Here is a 25,280-nt window from a genome sequence, read left to right as displayed (position 1 = left end):
CCAACCTGACATCAGCCATCTAGCGGCTGTACTACGACATGTAATGCACCACGTTGAGGCCAGAGGCAGACTTTACTGAAGTTCTGGTAAATCGACATCACCCACCCTAGAGATGCCAATCATCAACAGCGCATTGGTTGAATATAGGAGCACCAAATGCAACGATGATCACGTGATTGTATTAAGAGTCTTGAAGGCAAAATCGGTCTAGTGGTCTAGCTTAGGGAAAATCCTATAGCATAGCTTGCGAGAGGTCCCGGACTCAATCCCCGGCCAGACCCTTTTCTTTTACTCTCTCTGCTCCCTATGTCTGGGGTTTTGCTCTTTTTGCGCTGTGGTTCGACTCGATGTTACAGTATCACAGCTGAGTTTGGATGAAATACCCGGCCCCACTTAAGCCGAGCCAGTTAGAATTGCGGGACGAATGTTTAACATGAAAGCCGTTGTGAACGGTTATCCGTCAGTAAAGCCAACAATAAATATAGCAAAAACAGTTTGGCGAGAGTTAGAAGAAAATAGAGTCAACCATTGTCTATCCTAATCTACCCATAACTAATACAACAGATCTCGGGCGCGAGAAAAAAGTCAAGACACGCAATGGGCGTCATTCAACCCACGATCCATTCAGGATATTTACAGAGCGAACAGGGCAAGGAAGGCAAGGGCGGCAGTGGAGACGCCGAGAGAAGCAGCACCGTTGGTGATGGTGCTGGGAGTCTCAGCAGGGGCAGAGCCAGACTCGGAGCCGGAGCTGGAGCCGGAGCCAGACTCAGAACCGGAGCCAGAGCTGGATCCAGAACCCTCAGAACCAGAACCAGAGCTGGAACCGGATCCAGAGGTAGGCTTAGAGCCAGAGCCAGTAGCGGTGGCAGTGCCAGTAGTTTCCTCATCATCACCGGAGCCGCTAGTAGCAGAGGCAGTAGAGGTGGTGAAGGTAGCGGTGGAGTTAGAAGCGTGAGTGGCCGTGGAAGCACCGGACTCAGTCTTGGTCTTGGAGTGGACGGCAGAGCTGGTGGTCTCTTCATCGTCAACCTTGTCGCAAGAGAGATCGAACAGAGGAGTGGTGGAGAGGTTATCAGTGATGGCGAACTTCATCTTGTTGTCGGGGTTGGAGTCGCGGAGAGTGTACCAGAAAGTGGGGGTCTTGTTGAAGAGGTATTTGCAGCCAACGTCGCGCCAGTACTTCTGGGCGTTCTTCACACTAGGAACGGCCTCATCCCAGTCGGGACCCTTATAGGGCCAGCCAGTCTCAGTGACCCAGACAGGCTTGCCATTGGAGGCGGCGATGGTGGCCTCGTACGCCTTGTTGAAGAGCTTGGCAGCGTTGTCGATGCTGTTGCCCTTGTCGTTCTCATAGTAGGGGTACTCATCCACACCGATGAAATCGATGGCGTCGAGGACGGCCTTGTTGGTAGCGTTGCCCCAGACGTCCCAGGTGTCGACGTGGCCGACAGGGATCTCGCCAATGGGGGTACCCTTGAAAGCCTTCTTGAAGTCGTTGATGAAGTCAACGAGGACATCGGGCTGAACACCGACACCACCCTTGTTCTTCACGCCAGTAACGGAGTTACGGTAGAGATCCTCGCTACCAACGGAGACACCGATGACGAGGTCGGTCAGCTTGGAGCCGTACTTGTCGACGGCCTTCTTGAGAGCGCTGATCTCCTTGTCGATGTTGTCAGTGCCGGAAGTCCAGACACCGAGGAGGATCTCGGTCTTGGTGTCGATGGCAGCCTCGAAGGCCTCAATGGGGTCATCCTCGGAGTAGGCCTGGATGTTGGTGTAGAGTCGGACGGCGCTGAAGTCGCCGGGGGCGGTCTTCAGGTTCTGAGCAGTCTCGAACTCAGCCTGGAAGTCGGACTTGAACTTGGCGGCACGGTTGGCGAGGGTGGCACCGGAGTTGAAACCGAGGTAGTTCTTGGCCTCAACGCCGAGGGCGAGGGCACCAGCAGCGAGAGTAGTGGAAACCTTCATGTTGGCGAATATAGATTATCGATTCTCGGTCAAGTGATCGATATGTGGTGTAAGCAGGTTGGTATAACGTCGAGCAAGGTCACACCAGCCGGAAGCTAATTCTATTAAAAGAGCGTGAGTGTGATTATTCGGAAATGGTAATCAAGAAAGAAGCCGTTCTGGCAGTCAAAAGAGAGTGACGAGGAAGTAAGTAAGAATGCCGAATCCAAAAAGAGAATCCAGACAACAAAAAGGAAATGATGTACGGATGGGAAAAAAAGATGGGAAGTTGATCAAAGAATGAGGAAAGGCGCTTTGTTTTGCTTTCGGAACGCGGTGAGATTAGGTCGGGGGGCGGTTGCAGCGGACGTGGAGCCGTCACGTGCCGGACAGGCACTAAGTTCCCGGTTTTTCAGGGGAAATGCTTACGACGCTGGTCCACTAGGTTATGGTTAACGTGCCGTGGGCCGCTAAGAATAGAAGGGCATTTCTTGGAGGTGGGTGCTCATTGGACGTCAACCCCAGCTTCTCCTGTTTCGTACCCAAGGAGCAATTTTGCAATGCGTGATCGTCGATAAAACAATCGAGATGAATGTTGCTATTCTTGAGAACTGAACATCATGGCTCTGTTTTTTCGTATTGCGAGATTTGATGCTGTCTAACACATCCTTTATCTGTCAAGCCTCTTCCGCGCAGCTCTCGTCTAGACAGCAGAGAGTTCCAACGGTGTGCCCTTATCTCAAAGATTGTGATTCGTAGTGGCGTGACTTATGCAAGGAACAATGCAACCAATTCTTGAGAACGGATGGAAGCTAAAACAAATCCAGTGCATCAAAGTTTATCCTTGACCCAATCTCCAATGCACTCGAGATACTGGGATTTAATTCCTTGGTAGCCAATCTCTGTATACGAAGCCAAGCGTGGGATTTGATTTGATGTTTGAGATATACAGAATGCCGCCAGCTGTATTTCACCGCCTGGATCCCCTAGTTTTTTTTTTTCGTTTGTTTTGATGTTCTTGAACTTCAACCGCAGACATCTCTCTTTGATGCAAGAAGCAATTCTTTGTCGTGGCGAGCGAATTCCTTGGCACTTCAAGCGCTAAATTAGCTGAGGCAGCGGGTGACGATGGTGGGTTAGAAACTCCCCCTTGAAGTGGAGAATACGATACTTGGGCTTGGCTGGCACGGCTTTGAGGCCGATCGATCCGTTCCTGGATTGGGATGGCTACAGATGAAGTCAACCAAGATGAAAGAGGCTCAATCGAGCAATCCCTTCAACATTCGAACCTAACAGATACTTTGCATGTCTTTGCTTTGTTTATGTTGCTCGATATGCTATCCAAACATTCACCATATTATCACGTGTTGTTAATATTAGGCTCTGATCCTGGATCTAATGTCTCACCAAAGACATTCCGCCATGACTTCGGTTGGGCCTTAGTCCAGCATAGTTTCAGCCACGCCTATCCAATGATTATCATCATCAAGAACAATAATATTGTTGATCAAGCAAAAGGTATCGCTAAATCATGACATGGCTCCATTCACAGATCGTCACGTCACATGAGGCCTCCCGACTGCAACCTCAGCACTCAATCTAGTGCTTCTCAGCTTCAGGCTTCTCGTGAGCCATAAAGACCTCATCCTCATTAATCTGGTACTTGGCAGACTTGCGTGCCGGGATACCCTTCTGGAACTGTTCAAATTCGTTAGCTGCATTCTCGGCCCTCGTGTTCAGCTGCTTACCATGTAGTCCATCTCACCAAAGGTACGGTCCTTTGTCTCGAACATACGGAAATAACCCCAAGCCAGAGTGAGAGTGGCAAGACCTGCCCAGAAGAAGGCCTGTAGCATGTTAGCATTGCATCGAAGCTCGTATCGATTGGGCTGGACTTACTGTCTTGCCCTTGAGGTTCCATGATCCCGGGGACAACATCTCGGGCTGGATGAGACCTCCGCAAATGATGTTACCGACATAATACGTTGAACGAGCCAACACAATAGTCTGTGTACGCAGACGAGTCGAACCGACCTCAGCAACGATGGTGTAGATGATGGGACCGACCGACATGGAGTATGCTCCCAACCACACAACGCAGAGGATAGATTGCGCCCAGGCTAAGGACAGAGTCTGCTTGGGCAAAGCCAGGAAGCCGATAAGCCAGAGAATTACGACAAGAAATGAGAAACCAGAGAGCCAGATTGTTCGTCGACCGAACTTGTAGATGTAGAACCACGAGATGATGGTACCAACGAAGGCGATGCCAGTTCCACCAAGAGCAATACCGTAAGAAGCAGAGGGACCAATACCAGTCTGTTGGAAGAAGAAAGATCCGCTATAGCAAAGGGCACCGCCATTGGTGATCTGAGAGAGGAAACCCATGCAAGCGATCTCGGTTCGTCGAAGGTTACTACCTCGGAAACAGTCCCAGTACGAAGTACCAGAGCGCTCCTCAATCTCAAGCTTGTTTGTGTGCACCATGAGAGCAACGGCATTCTCGTAGTTGATGTTGTGTTCCGGTTCGGACAGTCGCTCGAGGGATACTTTGGCCTTCTCGAGCTGGTTCGTTCGGACAAGATGCCAGGGTGACTCGGGGGCCATGTACGCTGCGATAGCGAGAGGAATAGGCCAAACCCATTGGACCGCAAAGGGGATTCGGTAGCTCCATGGGGTAGGGTTGTCAACTAGACCTTTTAGTACACCAGCTGAGATGAACTGTCCAATACACCAGCAGAGGTTGACATAGGCAGTGAGATATCCTCGGATAGCAAGAGGGGTGACCTCAGCAGCGTAGGCGGGACCAGTTGTAGCAAAGATTCCCCAGGGAATGTTGCAGAGGAATTGACCGACGAGAAGGACCTCGATGTTGGGAGCGAAGAAGACGACAAAGATGAAGGCAGAGAGCCAGAAGAGGCCACTGATGAGAACCTTGCGGTGTCCCCATCGCGAAGTAGCCCAACCGTTTAGGAGAGCGCCAATGATGTTGGCGAGGGCACCGAGACAGTTGAAGCGCTGCTGCCAATTGGCTGAGATCTGATGTCCATTCTCCTCATCGAGATATTCGCCGTACTTCTCTCGGAATCGTGGGTAGCCGTAGAAGGACCCGAGGAGGGTAACGTCGTAGCCCTCCATGATGACAGTGGTCGAGATGACTGACAGCTGCCTGTTAGCTATCTAGACGTCAATAGTTCAATGGTAAGAACTTACGGATGGACCAAAAAGCAGCGCGCTTGTAAGTCTTGAAACCCTGCCAGACAGTAAAGCTATGCTCATCGGCCGTGGCTTCAAGAGCTTCATTGGCGAGGGCTTTATCGTGAAGGTCTACATTCTTGAGATGGTCAAGACCAGCATCAGTGCTCTCAACGTGGGGCTGAATCTCCCCGGAGTGTTTTTCGGCTACCATGGTGAACAGATTCGTCGCTTACCAGCAGCAGACTACTTGCAATGAGGTTTGAGAGGCTCATGATGGACTTCACTGGACATGGGCATGTTATATCGTCCATCTCCAATGGTTCTCCCCATGCAGAGATGATCCTCGAGGCCGGGAAACGGTTCACATCGCCGTAGAAATAGGATCGACGGCCCGTGTTGGTGAAGCTATCTCGTAGTTGAACTTCCCCGCCATTGGTGGAAGATCCTGCGGGGGGAAGAAGTTGGTGATGAGGGATGGAGTGGTCAACATCGATCGTTAGTGGACCGGATAATAGCTTGACCACTAAGATGCCTTTATCCTCCCCAGCTTCTTCATCCTAGAGAGGTGGGGAATCTGGGGTAGTTTCTGGGGGATGGTGGTGATCGTCAGATGTCTTGGTCTAGAACCCTGTTTATCTCTACGTTGGCCGATGTGTTTAGACAGGAATATACCAAAAACGCCAGTTCAAACGTCACTTCAGTCATTTGTTATAGCTTAATCCGGATAAATATGACTCGAGCAATCCTTCAGAGTTACTGTACCTTGAGGCTTCGTCTGCATCACAAGACGGCTGACACCCAGGAACAGGTCTTCCTCGGCTGCTACTGTACCACACCTGGACGATCGCAAGCATCGCGTGATTCGTGAAGAAATCCCCAATGCGAAGACACCCACTTATACGCGCTTATATGCGATTCGTCTTGTCTTAAGCTTGACCTATATGCCTTCAATTAAGGTACCACGATCATGAGGCTTATCTTCTGGAAGCGATCCAGGTTTGACAATTCCCCCAAATGTGATTGGGGGTTTGTTGTAGTCTCAGTCTTTGCTCTCTCTTATTCCCTATTTTCCGACGGCCGCTAGTAAGCAGCCACTTTTCTACCTTCTCATCAATGCCTCACCATCACTTTTGTCTTCTCATTTAACCATTTACACGGTTAGAACCGACTTAATCGGTCTCTTAGCAGCCACAAGCTCCCCACGCCCTGAGGCACAAGGATGAAGTGGTTGGGTTGCAGCTAGACATGGCAGTCGGGGCTTACACCCATTCACTCAATGCATGACTGCGGCACTCACCAACTCAGGCTAATTTCCCTTGGCAAATCCATCTTCAGCCCGAACAAATCAAAAGTTCCTCACATCAGAATACGCAATGCAGAGATGCAACTCGGTAGATCTTGACCCGAGACGGTGGAACCAAAGTTTGAAGGCAGCCATCGAACCACGTTTGACTGGCCATGATTCAAGAAATTAGACATCAGGTGAACTGTCACACTGCAGTGGCTCCTTGACTTGTTTCATGCATTCTGCTCCTTTGAGGGGTTTGGTCGGTTGGCGGGTTACATTGCCGGCGGATCATTCTGCAAGTTTCCGAATAAGCTCAACCCTCTACTGACAGACGCTGCCCCCTCATTCGTATAGCTCCATGCCCTCGGCTGTAGTGAAAGGCGATAAATAGCATCTCATATCGCTAGCCAAGCTACTCAATGAAGAGAAATAAACCTAGTTGAGACTGACAACCTCAACGTTTCGAACTTGAAAAGTTGTCGCTATGACACATGAATCAGTACAGGCAGAGACATATCAAAGTGACAGAAAGAAACTTACGCGTTGTGGGACCAGGTGATCCAGAAGATCCTTCAGTCTGATAGTTGACGATCCTGTATAGCTATTAGCTAGGCAGAGTCTCAGTATTTCATAAATAATACACTTACAGACGTAGACCCGCCCCAATGTAGTCGCGACCATATTGCGTAGTCTGCTCAACACCATCGAGGAAAAACTTGACTCTCACATCATGACCGTTCTCATCACGCAGTTCAGCACGAACAGAATGCCATTCCTCAGGATTGGGATAGTCCCTATCGAGTGCGGTGACCTCATCAGAAGTATTGAATGTGTTGAAAGAAATCTTCCCAGAGCCTTTCCACTCTGCAATATCAATCTCGGGAGGCCATCCGCTCGCTGCATTAAGCCAGAAAGCTGGCCAGGTTCCTCTGTCTACTGGAGCAATGAACTCAGCACTGATATCGTAACCACCACCAGCAGAAACAGTGAATGTTGATTTGGCGTGAATTGCTCCAGAAAGATAGTGAATGGGATCTTCTTGGTCATCTCGTGGCTCAGCAGTCAGAGTGAGAACGCCATCAGTGACGGAGACGTGTTCCTCATCCATTCGGGCGCCGCCATTGTGTGTGGCCCCCCAAGGATAAAGGTAATTCCAGTATGTTTCGAGGGAATTGAAAGAGTCTGAAGGAATTTCTGTCGTTGCGCGTCTTTCAATTGGTGGTCGTAGAGTAGAACATGAAGCTCCAACGCCGTACAGCGCAATGACAAGATTTTTGAACTGCATCTTCTCGGCGGATGAGAGCAGAACTGCCGAGAACCGGAGAATTAGAACTTAAGCATGTCTTTAAGTACTGCATGTGCTGCTATATTGCAACCCTTTTAATGTCCGTGAAACAGGAGTAATGAAACCTTACCGGGAGTTCCGGGATGTTGAAACAAGAAACTGCATTGACGATCACCACGAAACGAAACGCATGGATAAACATTAAACGCACCAACAATATTACTCCATGTGGCGCCGGACTCAATATGATGATCCAATTATACAGGAAAGTCTGTCAGGATTCAAAGGTGTGCTTGATTCCTTGGAAGACAACCTCGATAGAAAAGACTAAATAACTCCGCATATATACCGAAATTAAGAACTCAGTTATGTTGTGAACGATCTCGCAATGATCTTAGTCCTGTTATTGTAGTAGAAGCTTGAGTTATGTATTATCACAGGGGCAACATTGGCATCTGGCATTGACCACATAAAATGTTTATAAAATCAAGAAGAGTTCTTCACGAATTCCTTATGAGCTATGAAATCAGAAGGAAAAGTAATCAAACCAGAGAGTTCACATAGTTCTCCAAGTTAGCATACCCATTTGACGCAACCTTCATACCATCCGAAGCGTCATTGGGATTAAGACCATTCTTCGTTTCCCATTCATCAGGAATGCCATCACCATCTGAATCTTTCAGTGCGGCACCGTTTGCAATCTCTCCAACTCCACCAAATTCCTTCTCATCAGAGATTTGCCCTCCCTTGGTTCCATAGGACTTGACCTGGTCTATGAGGACAGTATCAACAGTATCCCTATGCAGTGAATTTCCAACGCCTTTGAGGACTAGCTCGACGGCTGCCTGGGGTGTGAGCGCTGTAGGAGCCGGATAGTTGTATGGAGTCTTGACAAAATCAATGCCAGAGTAGCAAGTGGTCTTCTCGCAAAGAGCAGCGCCATCAAGCTTGCCATTGCGGTTGGAGTCGTAGAAGTTGTCCTTGACGTCTGAAACAGTGTCAGCAAAACAATCATCTGAGAGGAAAAAGAACTTACAAGCATGGAAGTAACTATTTCATCGAGTAAATGCTGTGACAGTAGTATCTGGACCGGAAATGAAATAGTTGTTGACAATGTTAACATAGCTGTCAGCTTCACTATCTCCAGCAATGTAACCGCCACCACCTCCCCAGTTATACACGACCTGTACGACAGTAAGAAGCTCGTCCAGAAATATCACCAGAATCACTCACATTGTTCTGAAAGTCGTTGACACCTTTGACCTTGGGGTTGCGAGTCTTGTTATCAATATACAGATTGCGGAACAAGCTGACTCCACCATCTGTCTGCATCAAGCCACCACAAGAGTGAGAAACAAGACCCTGAGCAATGACGGTGTTCTGGATGGTGACATTTGTGACGTCTCCATTGATAGAGAAAGTCTCATCACGGCCCCACGAGACACTGACGTGGTCGAAGATGATATTTTTACCGTCAGCAATACCGATTGCGTCTTTGCCTGAGGTTCCGCCTTTACCCATACGGATGGTGATGTATCGCACAATAGAGTCGTTGGCATTGGAGAGAGACCAGCCATTGCCGTAGACGACGATGCCCTGTAGACGGTTTAGCTCGTGTAATTTCCAAGGTTCTAGAGACTCACGCCACCTGGAGCAGTTTGGCCGGCGATGTAGATGTTCTTAGACACGACGATACGCTCAGAGATCTTGATAACTCCGCCGACGTCAAAGACAACTATCCTGTTGGGCTTCGATACTGCATCTCGAAGAGACCCAGTTCCAGAGTCACTGTTTGGTTTCATTAGACATTTCATATGAACAGGAAAGGAGGCTTTAGCTTACTTGAGGTTTGTCACTTTGTATACCTCCCCTTGACGACCACCAACTGCATACCTACCAAAGCCCTCAGCTCCGGGGAATGCAAGTTGGGCTGCTTGAACCACGGAACTGGCCGTCAAAGCCAACAGCAACGGGATTCTCATGTTTATTGAGTATAAAAATCTTGAGTTGACGTGCTTCAGGTACACCGGGGCTATCATCCTTTATGTACAACGATCCCTAGGAGAACTTACATGGAGTTTGAAATATCCTCCAATGACAGCATTCGAGTCGCTAAGAGGGAATCGAATTACCTAGTTGGTACAATGGCGGTGATGCAGCGATTGGTGGAATCTTTCAACAACTATTGTTGCAAATCCATTCCTATTTTGGTGAATTTCAGTTTGTAAGACTATATACTGGTACTCCGTAATGATGTTAGGTTCGCACCACACCGTCAAGGTGATTTCTGAGATCTAAAGAGAGAAGGCTACACAAAGAGAGAGGCATATGAACGTCGACCGTCATTCGATGTAAATAAGTTATTGTTATGTATTATTCCATCCTTACCTACAAGTAACCAAGGCATATGCTGGCCTTGAAAGTCATTAAGCACTTAATGTTGATTAGAACCTTAAACCGCCAAACTCTGATGATATGGAATCATCATGAACTTCAAGTAGCCAAGCCCAATTGATAATAGTCTCTGCTTTCAACAGCCTTGGTGACCGTTCAAGTGTTGCTCAAGCTCAGCGTGGGGTGACTTTGTTGAAAAGAAAAAGCAAAAGGTATATATGTATATGTAGAAACATATGTATATATAGGGAGAGATAAATGATTGTCCAAATTGGATTTACGTCTCATTTCTTCAAAGGAGTAAACCTGATGACCAGCTTCTCGCCAATTGGCCTCGCCGTGTACGCATCTTCCTGCTCGATACCTTCATCATCAACAATGGAAGTCTCAAAGTTGGCGTAGATGAACGCCAAAATAAACTTCATCTCGTTCATGGCGAAGTTGGAGCCGACACACATCCGTCCACCACTTCCAAAAGCCCAGAAAAGCCTTTGCATCTCGCGATGCCTCCCCTCATCATCTGGTGATTTCCTAGGGGTTTGTGATATCCAACGCTCTGGTTTCCACTCCTCAGGTTCGGGGAACACTTCTTTGTCCCGGTGTAGCGTATATGCCAGTGATGCGATCCTCACGTCACCGGGGATATAATACCCTGCTATCTTACACCCATATTCAGGTGTCTGGCGTGGTTGAGGTCCTGGAATAGGCGCGTGGAGACGCAGCGTCTCGGTGACAATAGCGTGTAAGAGCGGTAGGGAATCGATGTCCTTAGGATCTGGCAAAGCCAACGTGTTTGTGAGTCCAGATGCAGCTTTAGGGTTAATCACCAAAGATGGCTTAAGCAACTGGACCTCAGCATGAAGCTGTCGTTGAAGTCCCGGAGATTTTGAAATATGCCATGTTGCATAAGTGAGAGCAATTCCAGCCGTCTCCTGTCCAGCCAGAGAGTGATCCATAACCTCAGACGCAATGGCTCGATCTCGTTGAAGAATGCTCGTAGTGTACAGAATGCTCTCTTCTCCATTGGTCTTAAACTCCCGATCTATACCAGCAAGCAGTGAGTTGTAGACTACTGGCTCGTCCGATCGCTGAATGCCTTGACTGTTACTGGGGCTTCTTGTCACCTTGGATGTCTTCCGGACATTCTCACAGAGTTCCCAGTTCCAATCGGAGAGCTTTTTATTGGACTGATCAACCCACTGCGGATAGAGCTTGAGCCAAGGAATCCATCTTTTGCAGAAGCTTGTCAACCTTGGAACTTCTTGCGTCCAGAAAGGGTAGTTGGCCCGTGCAAGATACATGTCCTGCCAGTCACGGCGATAAGGCTCATCGGAGATGAAGTTCGTAGCGTTAGAGAGACCAAATATGTAGGCTGTGATAAGATCCATGGCCGTTGCTAAATAAAGACCGAACACTTCAATATCATTATAATCTGTAGATATCGACTTATGGGAAGATTTAAGAGACCCGTCGAGTACGGGCAAGAGGCGGCTGACGAGTATCTCGGCCATTTGCAATTTGCTTGCCTGGGATGATTGTATGTAAGATTTGGAGTAGACGTTGGAAATCATCCTTTTTCTCAGGGAGTGAGGCTTTGCATTGCCAGTGGCAAACATATTTGGGACTCTACAGAAGGTCATATTAGTTTCATCGCCAATAGTCCAGTACCATAAGTTGATGCTCTTACCCATAATTATCAAAGACGCTATACCAGTGACCTTTCCCAAACCCCCCTTGATATATGGTCCGCATGCCTTCTAAACCGTCGACACTCACTTCATCTGGACCAATTCTAATCACTGGACCAAGCCTTTGGTGTGCACGATACAGCGACGTATTCTCTCGCCTCCGCTTCCTTGCTGCTAATATCCAGAGAGGGCTGATATGACATGTCCAGTGCGGTGCGGGTAAACGAGACAGCGCGGAGAAAAAGACAGGATAGATGATGTATCTATGAATCAGGAAAACGGGCAGCAAGCCCAGAGCAGTAACCAAGATGAGGCCCATGGTATTATCTTTGGATATTGACGATGAACAAGCGTAGATATGAGAGTCAGGGTAAAAGTTCTGAGGATAATTGAAATGTGAGGGGTCCACGGATATCTAGTGCCATCGTCAGGTGGTAGGTAATGCAAACAGAGTTGGCAAGTATTCCCGGCGCGGGGTTTGATAAGAACTCGGAAGATACGAAGCAGCCTATATTAGTACAAATCGTAGACTGTTTGTTTATTGGCATAACAAAGCATGATCATAAATACCGTAACTATGTAAAGACGCAAGCATTTAGTTAATAAAAACCAATGTAAGGAGGAAAGAAATCTCAGGACCTTCATCCTCAATGATAAAAAGAATTTAGCTTAATTAGCATAAATTTATGATAGCTTTGCTAAATTCAGGATATCCTTTGTAGGCTTAAGATACCCTTTTCTGAGTTTATTTTAATAAATTTTATCCACCCCCGATGTTTTCTTGCTCATTGAGATCCATCTGCCTTATCGAGACCATCCATGGCTCCAGTATCTAACAAAGTGATTGTCCGAAATTCATGTCACAAGACTCCGTCAGGTCCGAGCTACTCGATAAAGGAATGTAATCATTGCAAACTGCCATTCTTAAGCTACTAACCTATAGTACTCCAAGGACTTATGATCAAAAGGCTCAAACATTGGCAGGTGGTATCCAGTTGTTCAGAATCCCGTCTTGATTACCTTACTCAAAATGGGTGCCTACCTACCCATTCAGGGAAGTTGAGGTCAGTGGATAGAGACATCCCTTTTTGGTTTATGTACTGGAGAAGTAAGGAGCGATGTATTTTGGGCCTCACCTAGGCAGGTAGTCAGGATAACTTACCTTACATCTCTTTGACTCTTGTCTCTCTTTTCTTCTCTTCTTCATCATCATCACCATCATCAGCATCGTCATCATCACTCTTGACACAAGCAACATTAGCTTCAAAACTTTTCAGTGATCATCATACCATTTCTAATTGTCCTTACTCGTCATAAACCAGATCATTAGACCTCCAAAACCCAACATGAACCAACTGCCAAACCGTCCCAAGCTTGGCTCCCTCCTTGCGCAGAGAAGACCCATCATCAATCTCTCTAAGCCTTTCCGAAGTTTAGTTTACGATGGCTGCGAAATGGCTTCGGTGGACAAGTCCGAGATTCTTCCTTGGACTGAATTCACATTTTTCAACATCCTGGAGGCATACGGCGATATTCTAGATTATCCTGCAACCTGCAGCCCATCGGGTGTGGTGCCAGTGGACAATTTCGAGAATCATTGCACGATGGCACATGCTTGTATGGCGGAGTTCGTTTTGCCCTCCCCAACTTGGAAGGAAGCCATCTGTTTGGGCAAACACGTCATCGGTGACAGGCTGAAAACAGAACCGGTTCTGAGATGTATAGAAGCGACACATCTAAGGAGGATACTCCCTAAGCATGCTCAAGCTTTGGATTTCGGCAACGAGGATCACGTTTTGGTCATCTTTAACGAAGAATCACAAGGCAATAACCCCTTCCATGCTACCGCCATCGTCGTACCCTCCTGCACTTGGGAGTCAGGCTCCCTCATCAACGCAAATCGTAACAACCAACCCAACATTGGTCCTATCGAACAATTGGCTGCCTGTGCCAAAAAAACAAATACTTGTTTCTCGTTTATCCTGGGAGATAGAGAGATCGTCGCCCTGCAATTCTTCAAGGCCAAAGCTGGGAAAATGGGAGTGTACTAGAAGGCTATTCCATGCGACACATTGGGTGAGGGTACGTTGACAGCTAATTTGGCCATATGGGCTCTGGTCATGATGAGTCTGAAGATTGAGAAACGTTCTCTCAACTCTAAAGAGGATACGTCTCCTCTCGATTCTTGGAGGGCAGTTAGCGCTTTACAGATTGAGTTCGCTCGTGTTCACGAATACTCTCATCGCTCATTGTTGCCACGAGCATTCCATCCGCACCCTCGCTAGCAAACAGTCTATCACATCAAAGGGAAGAGCTCTTAGGTGAATGAACGTTATGGTGAAAGTTTTCATAGCATGAAAGCCAGTCAACTCGTTGCATCTGTACTTAGTATAAGCGAAGCTTCATAAAATACAGCGCCCCAACTTTTTACTCTTCCTTCGTCAGTTCCTAGCTCTCAAGTTTCTGATCAATGCCAAGCACTGTTACTTCATGATCAAGGCTGGTATGCGTCTCATAACAACAATCAGGTTGCCTTGCAAATCACCTTTAGCGTGACACGCTCGAATCCAGATATCGCCGTTAATACTTTGTATTTTGATAGACTCAGCTTCCAGAAATCTTCATCCCTTACAAAAAATTCACGTATCGCCACAAAAAGCTCATACCGCTCACCAAGCCTGTGAGGCCAGTGTACAAAATCAGAATGCCATAACCACTTCCATAACCCCCAATAACCTTTCCCTGCCATGGTTGACCTCGTATAAGAGAACCGCTCAATGGTCCGGAGACGATGTTTCCAACTCCTCTGCCTACGCAGAGGTGTCCATGCACCATGACAGGGTCAACGTGCTCGTTTTGATCCTGAAATTTCTGCGTCACTTCTCTCATAATCCCTGGCCAGATCGAGGCCCAGGATCCCGCGAAGAGACCGTACATGACGCAGAAAACGTACAGGACAGGGAGAGATGCTGTAAGTCCCCAGACAAGTAGGACGGAAATACCCACGCCTACTGCAGATATGAGCATGCATGTCGTAACTGCAAGCTTATCGCTAAGGGATCCCATTACCATCAGACCGATTGTCGTAGCAATATTGACAAGAATAACGGTCAAAGCTGAGAGGATAGTTGAGGTACCAAAGGTTGTCCGAGCATAAGTGGGCAGGTAGATGGTAGGGAGGAAGTAGCCTGTTGCTTCGACGACGTTGACAAGTTGATATAGAAGAAACACTCTGCATGTGACGAACCGCATATTCAGAGGCTTCCTGTGGATAGCGGCCGAAAGTGGTAGTCTAGGCTTGATGAAATATGCGATCGGAGCTGCAGCCCCAAATAAGATACCCGCACATATTCTAGCAGTGGTTTGGAAGCCAAAGTTCTTGAGGAGCGTTTCGAGAATCAGAGGAAGCACAGCACCTCCGGCTCCAGCAGCACTCCAGACAATTCCATAAGCAAAGCCCTTTCGACGAACGAACCACTCGTCGATGTACAGAGTACAAGGACAGTAAGCGAAGCAGCCTCCGACTCCAAAGAGAACTCCTTGTGTTGCTATGAGTTGAGGAACAGTTGTGCAAAGGGAGCTCATGACCATGGCTAGGGATGTCACGAAGAGACCTGCGTAGGTAAACCAGCGAGCCTGGCGAGGGTAAAAGCGGCATATAATGACCACGAATGGTGCTCCGAGATATAGCATGCCCTGGGCAATGTTAGAGTTGGGAAGGGTAACTTTGCAAGTATCTTACAGTCGTTGTGGTTCCAATAGCAGCGATGCTGTTTGAGCCCGCGAAAGGCTCATGGTGACTGTAGTACTCTTGAAAGACGCCAAATGAGAACCCGAAACCTGGTATCTTTGTTAACTCATGTTCGTGAACCTTATAGATAAGGGACATTACCAAATGTCACTGCTTCAACAACCCAACAGGCTGCTAAGAATAGATATGCCTTTCTTCCACCATCCACTGGAGGTAGTGAGAACTCGGCATCTGTTGCTCGAGACTCGAAACGTTGATCGAGGTTCTGTAATTGGACTGCGTCCTCAGACACATTTCCATTGGAAGTAGCGAGTTCGAGTGAGATCTGTGGCATTGAACAGTAGATTCCTCAGGTTGATTTTGCAGTGAGATGAAGGGAACTAAATGCAATGTCTGGAGAGAGTACTTGATATTTATACAACAACCAACAAAGTGCGCCTTCTAGTGAATGTTACACTGCGCCTTTCGAACCTTGATAGTGCTTATTGAATCATCTTCATTCGTTTCCTTTTATTATTGTTCTTGTAGGGCGCAGGTCGTAGGCGACATCGGACGTAGGAAAAGATGGCAGACATCAAATGATACATCGGCTGTGATATCCGGTCTGGCCGTGGTTTATCAATCCGAGTCACATGGATAAGCAGAACACGGCCATTCCAGAGTTTAAGCTAATGCAAAGGACTCGGGCTACTATTCTATAGGAAGGCGCTAACGTAATATTGTCATAAAATAGTCAAATTCGATGGTCAAATAGTTTCTAATTTGATAACGGTTGCAAGATTCTGCAACCAATCGCGGCTTTGATCCTTGGTCTTGAAAGCCGAAAGCCTGTCCTTGGAACTGAAGTCATTACTCGATGAGGGGAGCGCTATATTAAGATCTACCAAAAGAAACATGATATTGTCTGTTCTGTATGAATGAAGTTAAAAATCTTGGGGCCCCTAGAATCTATAAAATACCAAGTTCTATCCGCCAGAATAAGCTCTCAGCCACAAGTCTCAATTGCAAATACACCATATAAGGTAGCCCAACAGGCATGAAATAACTCGCCCACTCAAAAGACACTTCTGATTTAGAAATCGGCTCTAAACTACCGGAAATCAATCTCAAGCATATCCTTGCTGTTGCTGCGGGTGTTGCTGCTGCCCAACCAACGCTAAACTACTCTCCATTCTATAACCCTCATAGACCTTGCTTTGATTCTTTTGCTTCTTTCTCAGCCCAAGATAAGGGAAGAAGAAGCAGGGATGGAGGATCGTCACAGCGCCGATGGAAATCAACATCATGGTTGCGTCGAACACGATGAATAGTGTTTCGTTTCGGAGGACATCAACCCCAATATCAGGCACAGTCTCGGCAATACTAAGTAATAATTAGCTAGTGTAGGGAAATGAGTGTCGATAGAATCTTACCGGTAGGCACATCGGATGATGATACAGGTATAAGCAATACCCAGGGCATAGACAAACCACTTGACTCTTTTCGCTTCCTTTAGCGTAGCCTCCTCTCGAGCAACAGGAACTCTCCCACGAGTTGGCATGCCAGTTGTGTACATATCAGTCGCGTTTCCCATCAACGGGTCTCGATGTTTCATTGCCTGCTTTCGACGTCGAGCGTAAAGAAGCATCAGACCACCACAGCACAACATGTTTGCAACTTGAAAGGCGACACCGCCAATGACAAGAGCCTCTCCAAGTTTTTGTGTCGTCTTAGATCCTTTGCCCATACTTTGCATAGCAGTGAGGCCACCTCCAATAATTTGAACGAAAATCGAGATAAAGTCTGTACCGACAAAGACGAGGGGATATAGCCTGGGCTTGAGAAAAGACCATTTTGCTCCGTACCAAACAACAAGATGCTTGAATGTCACTGATATAGCAGCAGCAACCAGAGTGGGAGCCAGTAAAAGTGTTAGGTACTGCACGATAAAGAGATTCTGCTGCCATGGATTTCTTCCTAGTCCGAAGCGTCCAACATGGCCCGCTACTTCAAAGACTGTTCCGATGCCCAGCCATATCATGTACGACCATGTTTTTGCCCGAAACCCCTGGAATATTTGTGCGAGGAAGAGCAGTGCAAAAGCGATCGCGAAGAATCCTGAGGCTGGTTCGGAGAGATAGTCTTGGTAGATGGTGTACTCGACGGGGCAACGATCCGAGACTTTATCGCAGTTGTCGTAGCTTGGTGTCCATGTTTCGTTTTTATCACCCATTGTTGCGTAGATGCCAGATCAAGTGATTGTAAGTAGTGAGAGATGAATTAGAAGATACTGAGAGTCAGGAGGCCCGGGGCTTATATACGAGTAAGACGACATCAAGACACTCACCAAACACATATCTCCGTATTGAGTAGGATTGTGTGACAACCAATCTGCAAGACACGGCCACTAAGGCGTTCTCCTCCCAGCCACTCCGTCGTAGCTCGCAGATACAGCCAAATTCGTTTAGATATGGGGGATTGACAGATAACTGGCCAACAAGCACCTATCAAATCACATTCCACGTGTATGAGCCCCGTCTTGTCGTCAGCTTCGGGGAAATAATGCGCTGGGATTTGCATAAAGATAAGCATAAGCGCTTAGTTGGAGGGTGTACTTGGAATTTCAGCCTTAAGCACAGCCTCTTACTGTACATCCATACACAGCTGAGCTGTCGTAGATCCTCGCAGCGCCGTATCATACCCTTTTGGGCAATAATACGAGGTTAAAGGTGATATTTAAATTGCATTTGGTTTAAAATGCGATCGGTTTCACGGGGACTTTAATCATAAGCATCCCTTAATTCCGCACTCTTAATTCCGCACTTGAAATCTGAACTGTACGAATGATGAACCACAGCCAAGATTAGATAGTTACCTGCATATTCTATTATCATTTCGTAAACTTCATTAGACCAATAGAAAACAGCTTTTCACAAGCCAAAAAGTAGTTGTGGATCTCTTCAAGTAGCTACTACAAAAAAACGAGGTCCTTCAAACAAACTCTAGTTGTGAATATCTTCAATTACTCCATGATCAAATACAAAGCTTCTTGGCATTAAAACCCTAAATAAGACCATTACGCGAGCAGTTGCTTGGCCCTTTGATCCAAGACACAGAATGATTGAAGCCCAGGCACCGCCAATTTCACAGTGGCAGTGCAAACGGAATTAGTGACGAGGGCCAAGGCCAAAAGATGGAATTTTGACCCTTGGCCTAGCGTCATGTTGGATCAACATCCCCTGGCCAGCCAAGACCACAGCCATAAAACACTAGATTACGCGGCGGCGGCCCAAAAACCACCTGATCCTTCTCATCTGCAGCTTACCTATGTACACATCCAGCCATGTCGAGTCCAATATGTCCTATGCCACTGGGCGAAATCGTCAGGGATATGCTGGGGAGAGAGAAGGAGACGAATCCGGTTAAGAAACTTTATGATGATGCTTTTAAAGCAGACATCGGGAGGTGGATAGCTTCGTGTGCTTTATTGGGCTTTCAGCCGGGATAATATCTAAACACGCGGGACATAATTTGCTTGCTGCATCGGCGTACAATCTTGCAGTCGTAGGTTCAATCACCAGTATACATATGTAAGCTTGCTGATCAGACTCAGGGAGCCCTTCATTTCTTTGCTTTCAAGATACCAGTGAAGCCACAAGGCCGCAACAACCCAAGACCGCCAATATGGTATATTTTGATTCTGGCTCTTTCAACTCTGATGTGGCTTGCCGCCCTCACCGTCATATTTGTTCTTCGGGAGGATATAGATGCGTACAATGAGTCAAACCTCGACAAGCGGAGGACGGGCTTTGTTGGTGACATATCTACTGGAACAGTAGCAATGCTTGACAACCTTAGCATTGCTTGTGGCTGTTTTGGCATTTGTGCATTGTAAGTGGCCTCCCTACTGACTCTCAACTTTTATCTAACAGTTTATAGTCTGTTCTGCGTATATCAGTGGTTTATTGTTCATTATCTTTACTCAACAAGATTCAAGAAGACAGAAATGCGAGAAGGATATAGAAAGATCAAGAAGATCGAACCTCCCCAAGATGGCCAATCAACAGCTGTTTAGAATTGATACCCGATACCCAAATATTTACGAGCTGGCTTAACTGTTTTAACACAGACTACTTGACTTCTGCTTGCGAATTTTGATAAGCGGTTGCTAAAGTAAGGGCTGCACCTGACTTGATTTCCAGCCACTCCAGCTTCATATATTTGCAGTGACTGCAATGACTATATCCAAGTGTCTCCGTTGTTTTATCTTGTCTAAGGATTAACACTGAATGTAATGCTACTCATTGCTTTGTTGCTTACAGCTTTTATATTGTATCTATGATCGATTGGCAGAGCCACAAAGAGCCAGGTCATCAACCAACAACAATCCGGAAGTGAATTGTCTACTTTATTTCACCCAAAACCTGCTGTAATATCTAACCGTCTGTGTTCCGAGTGGCGATGAAGGGGCCGACCGGCCTGTGTTGGTGACCTCGTGAGACTTAGGACCAATCAATGACTACAGAACAATTTCCAACCAAGTTTTTGTGCTCGGGAGAGCCTTGGTGCTGCGTTACATGGTGTGGTATGGTCTCTATGCTGGAGGCCGACCTCGTTGGCAAACACCAACGGTTACTGGCCTGTTGCTTGTTGGTCCATTTGGTGAATGGGCAAAAACTGGAACAACGGAAATAGGCCTCCAGAAATACGTAAGATGATAGCATTCTGTGAAGGTATAAATGCCATTGAAACTTTATGGAAAATTAATCTCACTTCTACTCAAACTGTTGGTATCTAGTAGCGAATCTCTAGCCTCCAACATGCCCTCCGACGCTGACACTCCAAGCTCTAGCCATGGCGGACATGCTACCACTGGACAACAAGAGCAAGAAAAGACACGTGCAATGATGCAAGCCAGGCCCGAAGTTTCAGAGCCTGAGAGATCTGCTCAAGAGACTATCCGCGATTATCTCTTGGAGAATGTCGAGGAGTTTCGCCGTCTCCATGAGTTGAGAAGAAAGGTTTGTCTTTCACAAAGATACTGAGCAAGGAGATTTGTTTAACGAGAAAGTCAGGGCTGGGAGACAAGTCGAGGCGACGACCACTTCAAGAAACAACGAGCAGTCGCAGATAAATGCAGTGCGAGCAGTACAGATTTCTTCTACGCCATGATGAAGACCATCGCAATGGACCTCGATAGAGCAACTGATGTCCTGAATCTGGATGAAGTCGAACAGCCGGCTTTGCTAGACATGTGTGTAGCACCAGGTGGCTTCGTTGACACGGCCGCGGCCATGACCATGAATCCTGATATTTACATCAGAGCCATGAGTCTCCCCGTTGAGCAAGGTGGACACGCCGTCAAGATCCTCGATACAAAAGTGGACGTGGAGTACCGCGACATCACAACTCTGGCAGCTGATATGGGTATTACCAAAGACGACGTTCCGTTGAACTTTCCAGGACCATATGACTTCCTTTTCGAAAAGGTCTTGAGCGATAATGAGAAGTTTGATCTCGTCTTCTGCGATGGTCAAGTCCTGCGCACTCACCCCCGTGCGGAATGGCGAGAGCCCCGGGAAGCTACTCGCCTAACTCTTACACAGATTACTCTGGGTCTCGAACATTTGAAGAACGACGGTACGATGGTGATTCTGATGCACAAGCTCGACAGTTGGCGAAGCTTTAACTTGATCCATCAGTTCAGCAAAATGGCAACGATTCAACTGTACAAGCACCACAAGCACCACAGGATCAGGTCTTCGTTTTATCTTGTCGCAAAGAACATACAAGCTGAAAGCGCCTTTGCGGAGGAGATGGTTGCGTTGTGGAAGCAGAGATACAAGATTGCGACGTTTGGTACTGATGAAGAGTACGCTGAGATGCATCGAGTCACTAGAGAGACTGCGTTGGCGGAGATTGAGAAGTTTGGGGAGAAGTATGTCGCCATGGGGAAGAAGATTTGGAAGACTCAGGCTGATGGGTTGGAGAAAGCGCCCTTTTTGGAGAAACACACGAAGGAGCAGAGCAAGCTCTGGACGTGGAAAATGAAACGACGATAACAGAGGGGAAACATTCTATGTAAAACCTCAATCCTTTGAGCCGTCATCGGAAGTGTCATAGAAGAGGCTTCATGCTAGGACAAGTAGAGGCTGCATGTGTAAGCAAGGGCACTAGACAAGACTACCATAACAGTACGATCAGATAAGATAATCTATCAAATGACCAAAGATTTCGGATCCTTAGGATGATCAGTAGCTGAACTAGTCCTGCGTCTCCAACCCGGGAGGCAAGGATCAGCAAAGCGACTCCGAGTTCGCCCTCGTATAGATCTCAGGGCAGTTATTTAAACACAGCACTCACCTTCGCACATCTATTAGTAAATCAAACCATCATTTCTATTGCATAATTAAAATGGCAGAATATAGACATTATGCAACACCCCATCCCGAATGGGTCGATGTACGCTAAGTCATGTGCAAACTTCATGATATTGTTACTGACCCCATCAGTTCCCAAACAATCTCCCCCCAGGCACAAAACCAAGCTTGGGCATGACCAGAGACCATGATCCGATTATTCCACAGGAAGGTCTCAATATTTACGAAATAAATATCCCTGTGCGTGATAACACGTCTATCACGCTGCGCATCTACCGTCAAACTGCTCGCAACGATGCCCTGCCTCTATTCCTATACATGCACGGCGGTGGATATGTCACGGGTGGTCTTGAAACAGACGACGTAACATGCAGAGCACTTGCGCTGGAAATTCCTGTCGTTGTTGCAAGTGTCGAGTATCGACTTGCGCCTGAGCACAAGTTTTCCATTGGCTTTGAAGATAGCTTCGACGTCGTCCGTTGGGTAAGACACAGCGCCAGCAAACTACCTTATCACAAGCTAACATTCTGTACAGGCTGCATCGCCAGAAGGCCAGGAGAAACTCGGCACGGACTTATCTAAGGGATTTATTCTCGGTGGCACATCTGCTGGCGCCAACTTTACTGCCGGAATATCGCATTTGGCTCGCGACGAGGGCCTCTCTCCAAGAATCACTGGTGTCGTGTTCCTCGCTGGGAGCTTCTGCCACCCAGATGTGAGACCAGAGAAGTATCTGGATCGTATTCTGAGCGTGGATGAGATTAATGATGCACCTGGCCTCACGCGAAAGTCAATTGACTACTTCGCAGGTACACTTTCTCCCACAAAAGTGTTAACTCAGGGCTGATCATGCAACAGGATTATACGGTGCTCCCCCAACAGACAAGCGACTGTCTCCTCTTCTATTCGATTCCCACGCTGGTATAGCAAATAAAGCATACTTTGCAATCTGCGGTTGGGATCCGCGTCGGGACGATGCTATTCTTCTCGATCAACTGCTCCAAGAAGCCGGGCTGTCAACCAAATCACACATCTATTCAGGGCTACCTCATGGCTTCTGGACGACCTGCCCTGACTTACCTGTTTCCAAGGAGTGGCTACAGGATCTCATTCAGGGTGTGTGCTGGTTGTTAGAGTAAAGGTAAGCCGGGAGTATAACGAGGACGACAGTGGGCAAAGGACGAAACACACTCAGTTTGTTCCAAATCAGCTAATCAGTACCATCATACATTCTGCCCTTCCATTACCTTCCAATATGCCCTTTGACAGTTCCCAAAACATGCCCATTATGCTTTTCGACAATTTCCGAAACAAAGATCATGATATCCTACATTTTGAGCTTCTCCATCTCCTCGAAGAGAATGCCCTCCTCCACAACCTTGACCTTAACCTTCATTCCCCAGGGCTCATCATCTCCAATCCAGTTCTTCTTCTTTCCAATCTTTTCCACATCACTAGCTGCATCCTTGACAGTCTCTTTTGTTCTTGCTGGGTCATCGTTTGTCTTCTGTACCGAGATTGTGAGCAGAAGACCTTCCTTATTTTTCTTCTTGCCCAAAGTGTACGACCACTGAGACGTGAACACGACGCGTGGCTTCGATTTGTGGATCTTACCGGCTGGGTAGAGCGCGGTGATGAGTTGTCCGACCCTGCCGATATATGATGCCCACCAGACTTCCTCAGGTGTGAGCATGTCACGAAGTGACTCTCGGAACTCCAGCTCACGAGGAGGAAGTTCACCGCCATATCTGGACTCGAGCATCAAGGCCAACCTTGCTCGATCTTGGTGCGAAACACCATGGATCGCAGACATGTTTCCGACACTGGTTGAGTACAGAGCCGTCGTCGAGGCCGTCTCCTTACTCATGAACATGTGCAGATACATCGCATTGGCGAATGAGTCAACAACAGGCTCGCCGAACTCCTCTGGGAATTCCTTCTTCTTAGAAGGTTTCGGGATTGCGTTCTTGAGCAACTGCTGAATGAGATGTCGCGAACCCGGGGCAAAGTAGCCTGTAGCGACCTCCAAGGGAGACTGAGCTCGAATAGATGGTGAAAGCTGGCGGAAGAGGAAGCCTTCTCTGACACCGCCCTGGCAAAAGTGTGCCTCTCTAATACCCCCAGGGATGGACTCTGAAAGAACATTGACAAGGAACGCGACCGCGGGAACCTGAGATCTTCGACGATCGGAAACACGGAAAATGTCTTTCGCGGCATGGGCGACATGCTTGAGAGCCTCGGTATCCTCAAACTGCTTGCGCTTGGCAGTATATCCATTGATAATGGAAATTGGATAGTAACTGCCGTCGGTCTGGTTCAGGTACAGGAGCAGATATCCCCATCCTCTGAAACCACCTCCAGAGAGATAAATACGATACCCACCCTCCTTCTCAGCCTTCTCGGTCATCTCGGCGGGGATCTGCAGGTTATTGTATGCGTCCTTGAAGTTGGCGATCATTTCCTCCTCAAAAGCCTTGACAGCTGCATCGGCTTCATCCTTCTTCTTACCGTCACGAAGATCGTGGAGCTTCTTGGTCAAAGCAGCAGCCCCATATGGGAAACTGAAGCTGCCTTTGGGACTCATGCGAACCTGTCCGCCCGAGCTGAGCATCCAGGTAATCTGGGTACTACCACCGCCAAGGTCCATCACCAGGCCTTCCATGTTAGAGAAGCCACTGGCGATGCCGAGGGCACCGATCTGGCCTTCTTCCTCTTTGGGTAGAAGCTCAACTGTCAGGCCAGTCTTGTCTTTGATAGTAGCCAAGAACTGCTTCGAATTGAGGGCAGCGCGGGTGGCTTCGGTCGCGATGACATGGATATTCTCCTTCTTACATCGGAAGTCGCCACAAATAACAACGAACCGACTCAAGACTGAAACGACTGACTCAATAATATCGTCGGGGATGGGAATCTGATCTCCAGTCTCGGGATCATATTGAGAGTCGTACAGAGAAATGGAGGCGCGATACTGGTAGACGGTAGGAAGCATACGAGCCAATGGGTTCGAAAGGTCGGAAATTGAGAGACGAATTCCGTTGCTGGTGATGGCATCACTGGTCAGTTTCTTTGTTGCAGCCGTTGGATTGTCTCTACTTTCTCACCTGCCCATGTCAACAACACCGACTAGCTTGCCCTCATGGCCCTGCCACGGGGGATGACCGCCCTGAAGATGCGCATACGGAGGCTGCGCATCCTCATCATCGCTGCTCTCATGGCCAAACTCGGCGATTGGGTCGATGACTTCAAAGTCGGAGAAATCCATCACGGGCTGTGTTTGTTGTGGAGGTGAAGATGCCCGCTTGTCGTTGATGACGTTGGCATAGAGGCGAAATGCAGAGCTCCCCAGTATTTAAGGTGGTCGGGGGCC

General features: G+C 47.6%; 10 protein-coding genes across 10 annotated transcripts; 3 read left to right on the top strand and 7 right to left on the bottom strand.

Moving 5' to 3' along the window:
- Positions 1-633: 633 nt before the first annotated feature.
- Positions 634-1,974, bottom strand: FTJAE_12015 (glucan 1 3-beta-glucosidase; the record flags this gene model as incomplete). Its single annotated transcript, XM_037345021.1, has 1 exon — positions 634-1,974. One exon carries the CDS (start codon positions 1,972-1,974, stop codon positions 634-636), a length of 1,341 nt encoding a protein of 446 aa, XP_037200968.1.
- Positions 1,975-3,552: 1,578 nt separating this feature from the next.
- FTJAE_12014 (alpha-glucoside transport) lies at positions 3,553-5,359 on the bottom strand (the record flags this gene model as incomplete). The annotated part of the gene is made up of 4 exons (XM_037345020.1): positions 3,553-3,651; positions 3,702-3,800; positions 3,853-5,126; positions 5,164-5,359. 4 exons carry the CDS (start codon positions 5,357-5,359, stop codon positions 3,553-3,555), a joined length of 1,668 nt encoding a protein of 555 aa, XP_037200967.1.
- Positions 5,360-6,871: 1,512 nt separating this feature from the next.
- On the bottom strand, positions 6,872-9,703 carry FTJAE_12013 (pectate lyase C; the record flags this gene model as incomplete). Its single annotated transcript, XM_037345019.1, has 8 exons — positions 6,872-6,918; positions 6,977-7,029; positions 7,084-7,744; positions 8,326-8,709; positions 8,812-8,905; positions 8,955-9,317; positions 9,365-9,509; positions 9,615-9,703. The coding sequence occupies 8 exons, from the start codon at positions 9,701-9,703 to the stop codon at positions 6,872-6,874; spliced, it is 1,836 nt and encodes a 611-aa protein (XP_037200966.1).
- A 696-nt stretch (positions 9,704-10,399) lies between these two features.
- On the bottom strand, positions 10,400-11,686 carry FTJAE_12012 (benzoate 4-monooxygenase cytochrome P450; the record flags this gene model as incomplete). The annotated part of the gene is made up of 1 exon (XM_037345018.1): positions 10,400-11,686. One exon carries the CDS (start codon positions 11,684-11,686, stop codon positions 10,400-10,402), a length of 1,287 nt encoding a protein of 428 aa, XP_037200965.1.
- Positions 11,687-13,149: 1,463 nt separating this feature from the next.
- FTJAE_12011 (uncharacterized protein) lies at positions 13,150-13,854 on the top strand (the record flags this gene model as incomplete). The annotated part of the gene is made up of 1 exon (XM_037345017.1): positions 13,150-13,854. The coding sequence occupies one exon, from the start codon at positions 13,150-13,152 to the stop codon at positions 13,852-13,854; it is 705 nt and encodes a 234-aa protein (XP_037200964.1).
- Positions 13,855-14,431: 577 nt separating this feature from the next.
- Positions 14,432-15,888, bottom strand: FTJAE_12010 (monocarboxylate transporter 2; the record flags this gene model as incomplete). Its single annotated transcript, XM_037345016.1, has 3 exons — positions 14,432-15,499; positions 15,546-15,643; positions 15,696-15,888. 3 exons carry the CDS (start codon positions 15,886-15,888, stop codon positions 14,432-14,434), a joined length of 1,359 nt encoding a protein of 452 aa, XP_037200963.1.
- A 772-nt stretch (positions 15,889-16,660) lies between these two features.
- FTJAE_12009 (phospholipid-translocating ATPase) lies at positions 16,661-17,766 on the bottom strand (the record flags this gene model as incomplete). The annotated part of the gene is made up of 2 exons (XM_037345014.1): positions 16,661-16,916; positions 16,967-17,766. The coding sequence occupies 2 exons, from the start codon at positions 17,764-17,766 to the stop codon at positions 16,661-16,663; spliced, it is 1,056 nt and encodes a 351-aa protein (XP_037200962.1).
- A 2,587-nt stretch (positions 17,767-20,353) lies between these two features.
- On the top strand, positions 20,354-21,595 carry FTJAE_12008 (methyltransferase family; the record flags this gene model as incomplete). Its single annotated transcript, XM_037345013.1, has 2 exons — positions 20,354-20,554; positions 20,609-21,595. The coding sequence occupies 2 exons, from the start codon at positions 20,354-20,356 to the stop codon at positions 21,593-21,595; spliced, it is 1,188 nt and encodes a 395-aa protein (XP_037200961.1).
- A 352-nt stretch (positions 21,596-21,947) lies between these two features.
- On the top strand, positions 21,948-23,052 carry FTJAE_12007 (AB hydrolase superfamily; the record flags this gene model as incomplete). The annotated part of the gene is made up of 4 exons (XM_037345012.1): positions 21,948-21,995; positions 22,046-22,396; positions 22,449-22,722; positions 22,772-23,052. 4 exons carry the CDS (start codon positions 21,948-21,950, stop codon positions 23,050-23,052), a joined length of 954 nt encoding a protein of 317 aa, XP_037200960.1.
- Positions 23,053-23,240: 188 nt separating this feature from the next.
- FTJAE_12006 (retrograde regulation protein) lies at positions 23,241-25,175 on the bottom strand (the record flags this gene model as incomplete). Its single annotated transcript, XM_037345011.1, has 2 exons — positions 23,241-24,966; positions 25,015-25,175. 2 exons carry the CDS (start codon positions 25,173-25,175, stop codon positions 23,241-23,243), a joined length of 1,887 nt encoding a protein of 628 aa, XP_037200959.1.
- Between the last annotated feature and the right edge of the window lie 105 nt (positions 25,176-25,280).

This window comes from Fusarium tjaetaba (genome assembly GCF_013396195.1).
Source record: "Fusarium tjaetaba strain NRRL 66243 chromosome Unknown NRRL66243_c0000312, whole genome shotgun sequence".
NCBI lineage: Eukaryota > Fungi > Ascomycota > Sordariomycetes > Hypocreales > Nectriaceae > Fusarium > Fusarium tjaetaba.
Note: the sequence above shows the minus strand (reverse complement) of the source record. Positions and strands in the feature narration are given on the sequence as shown.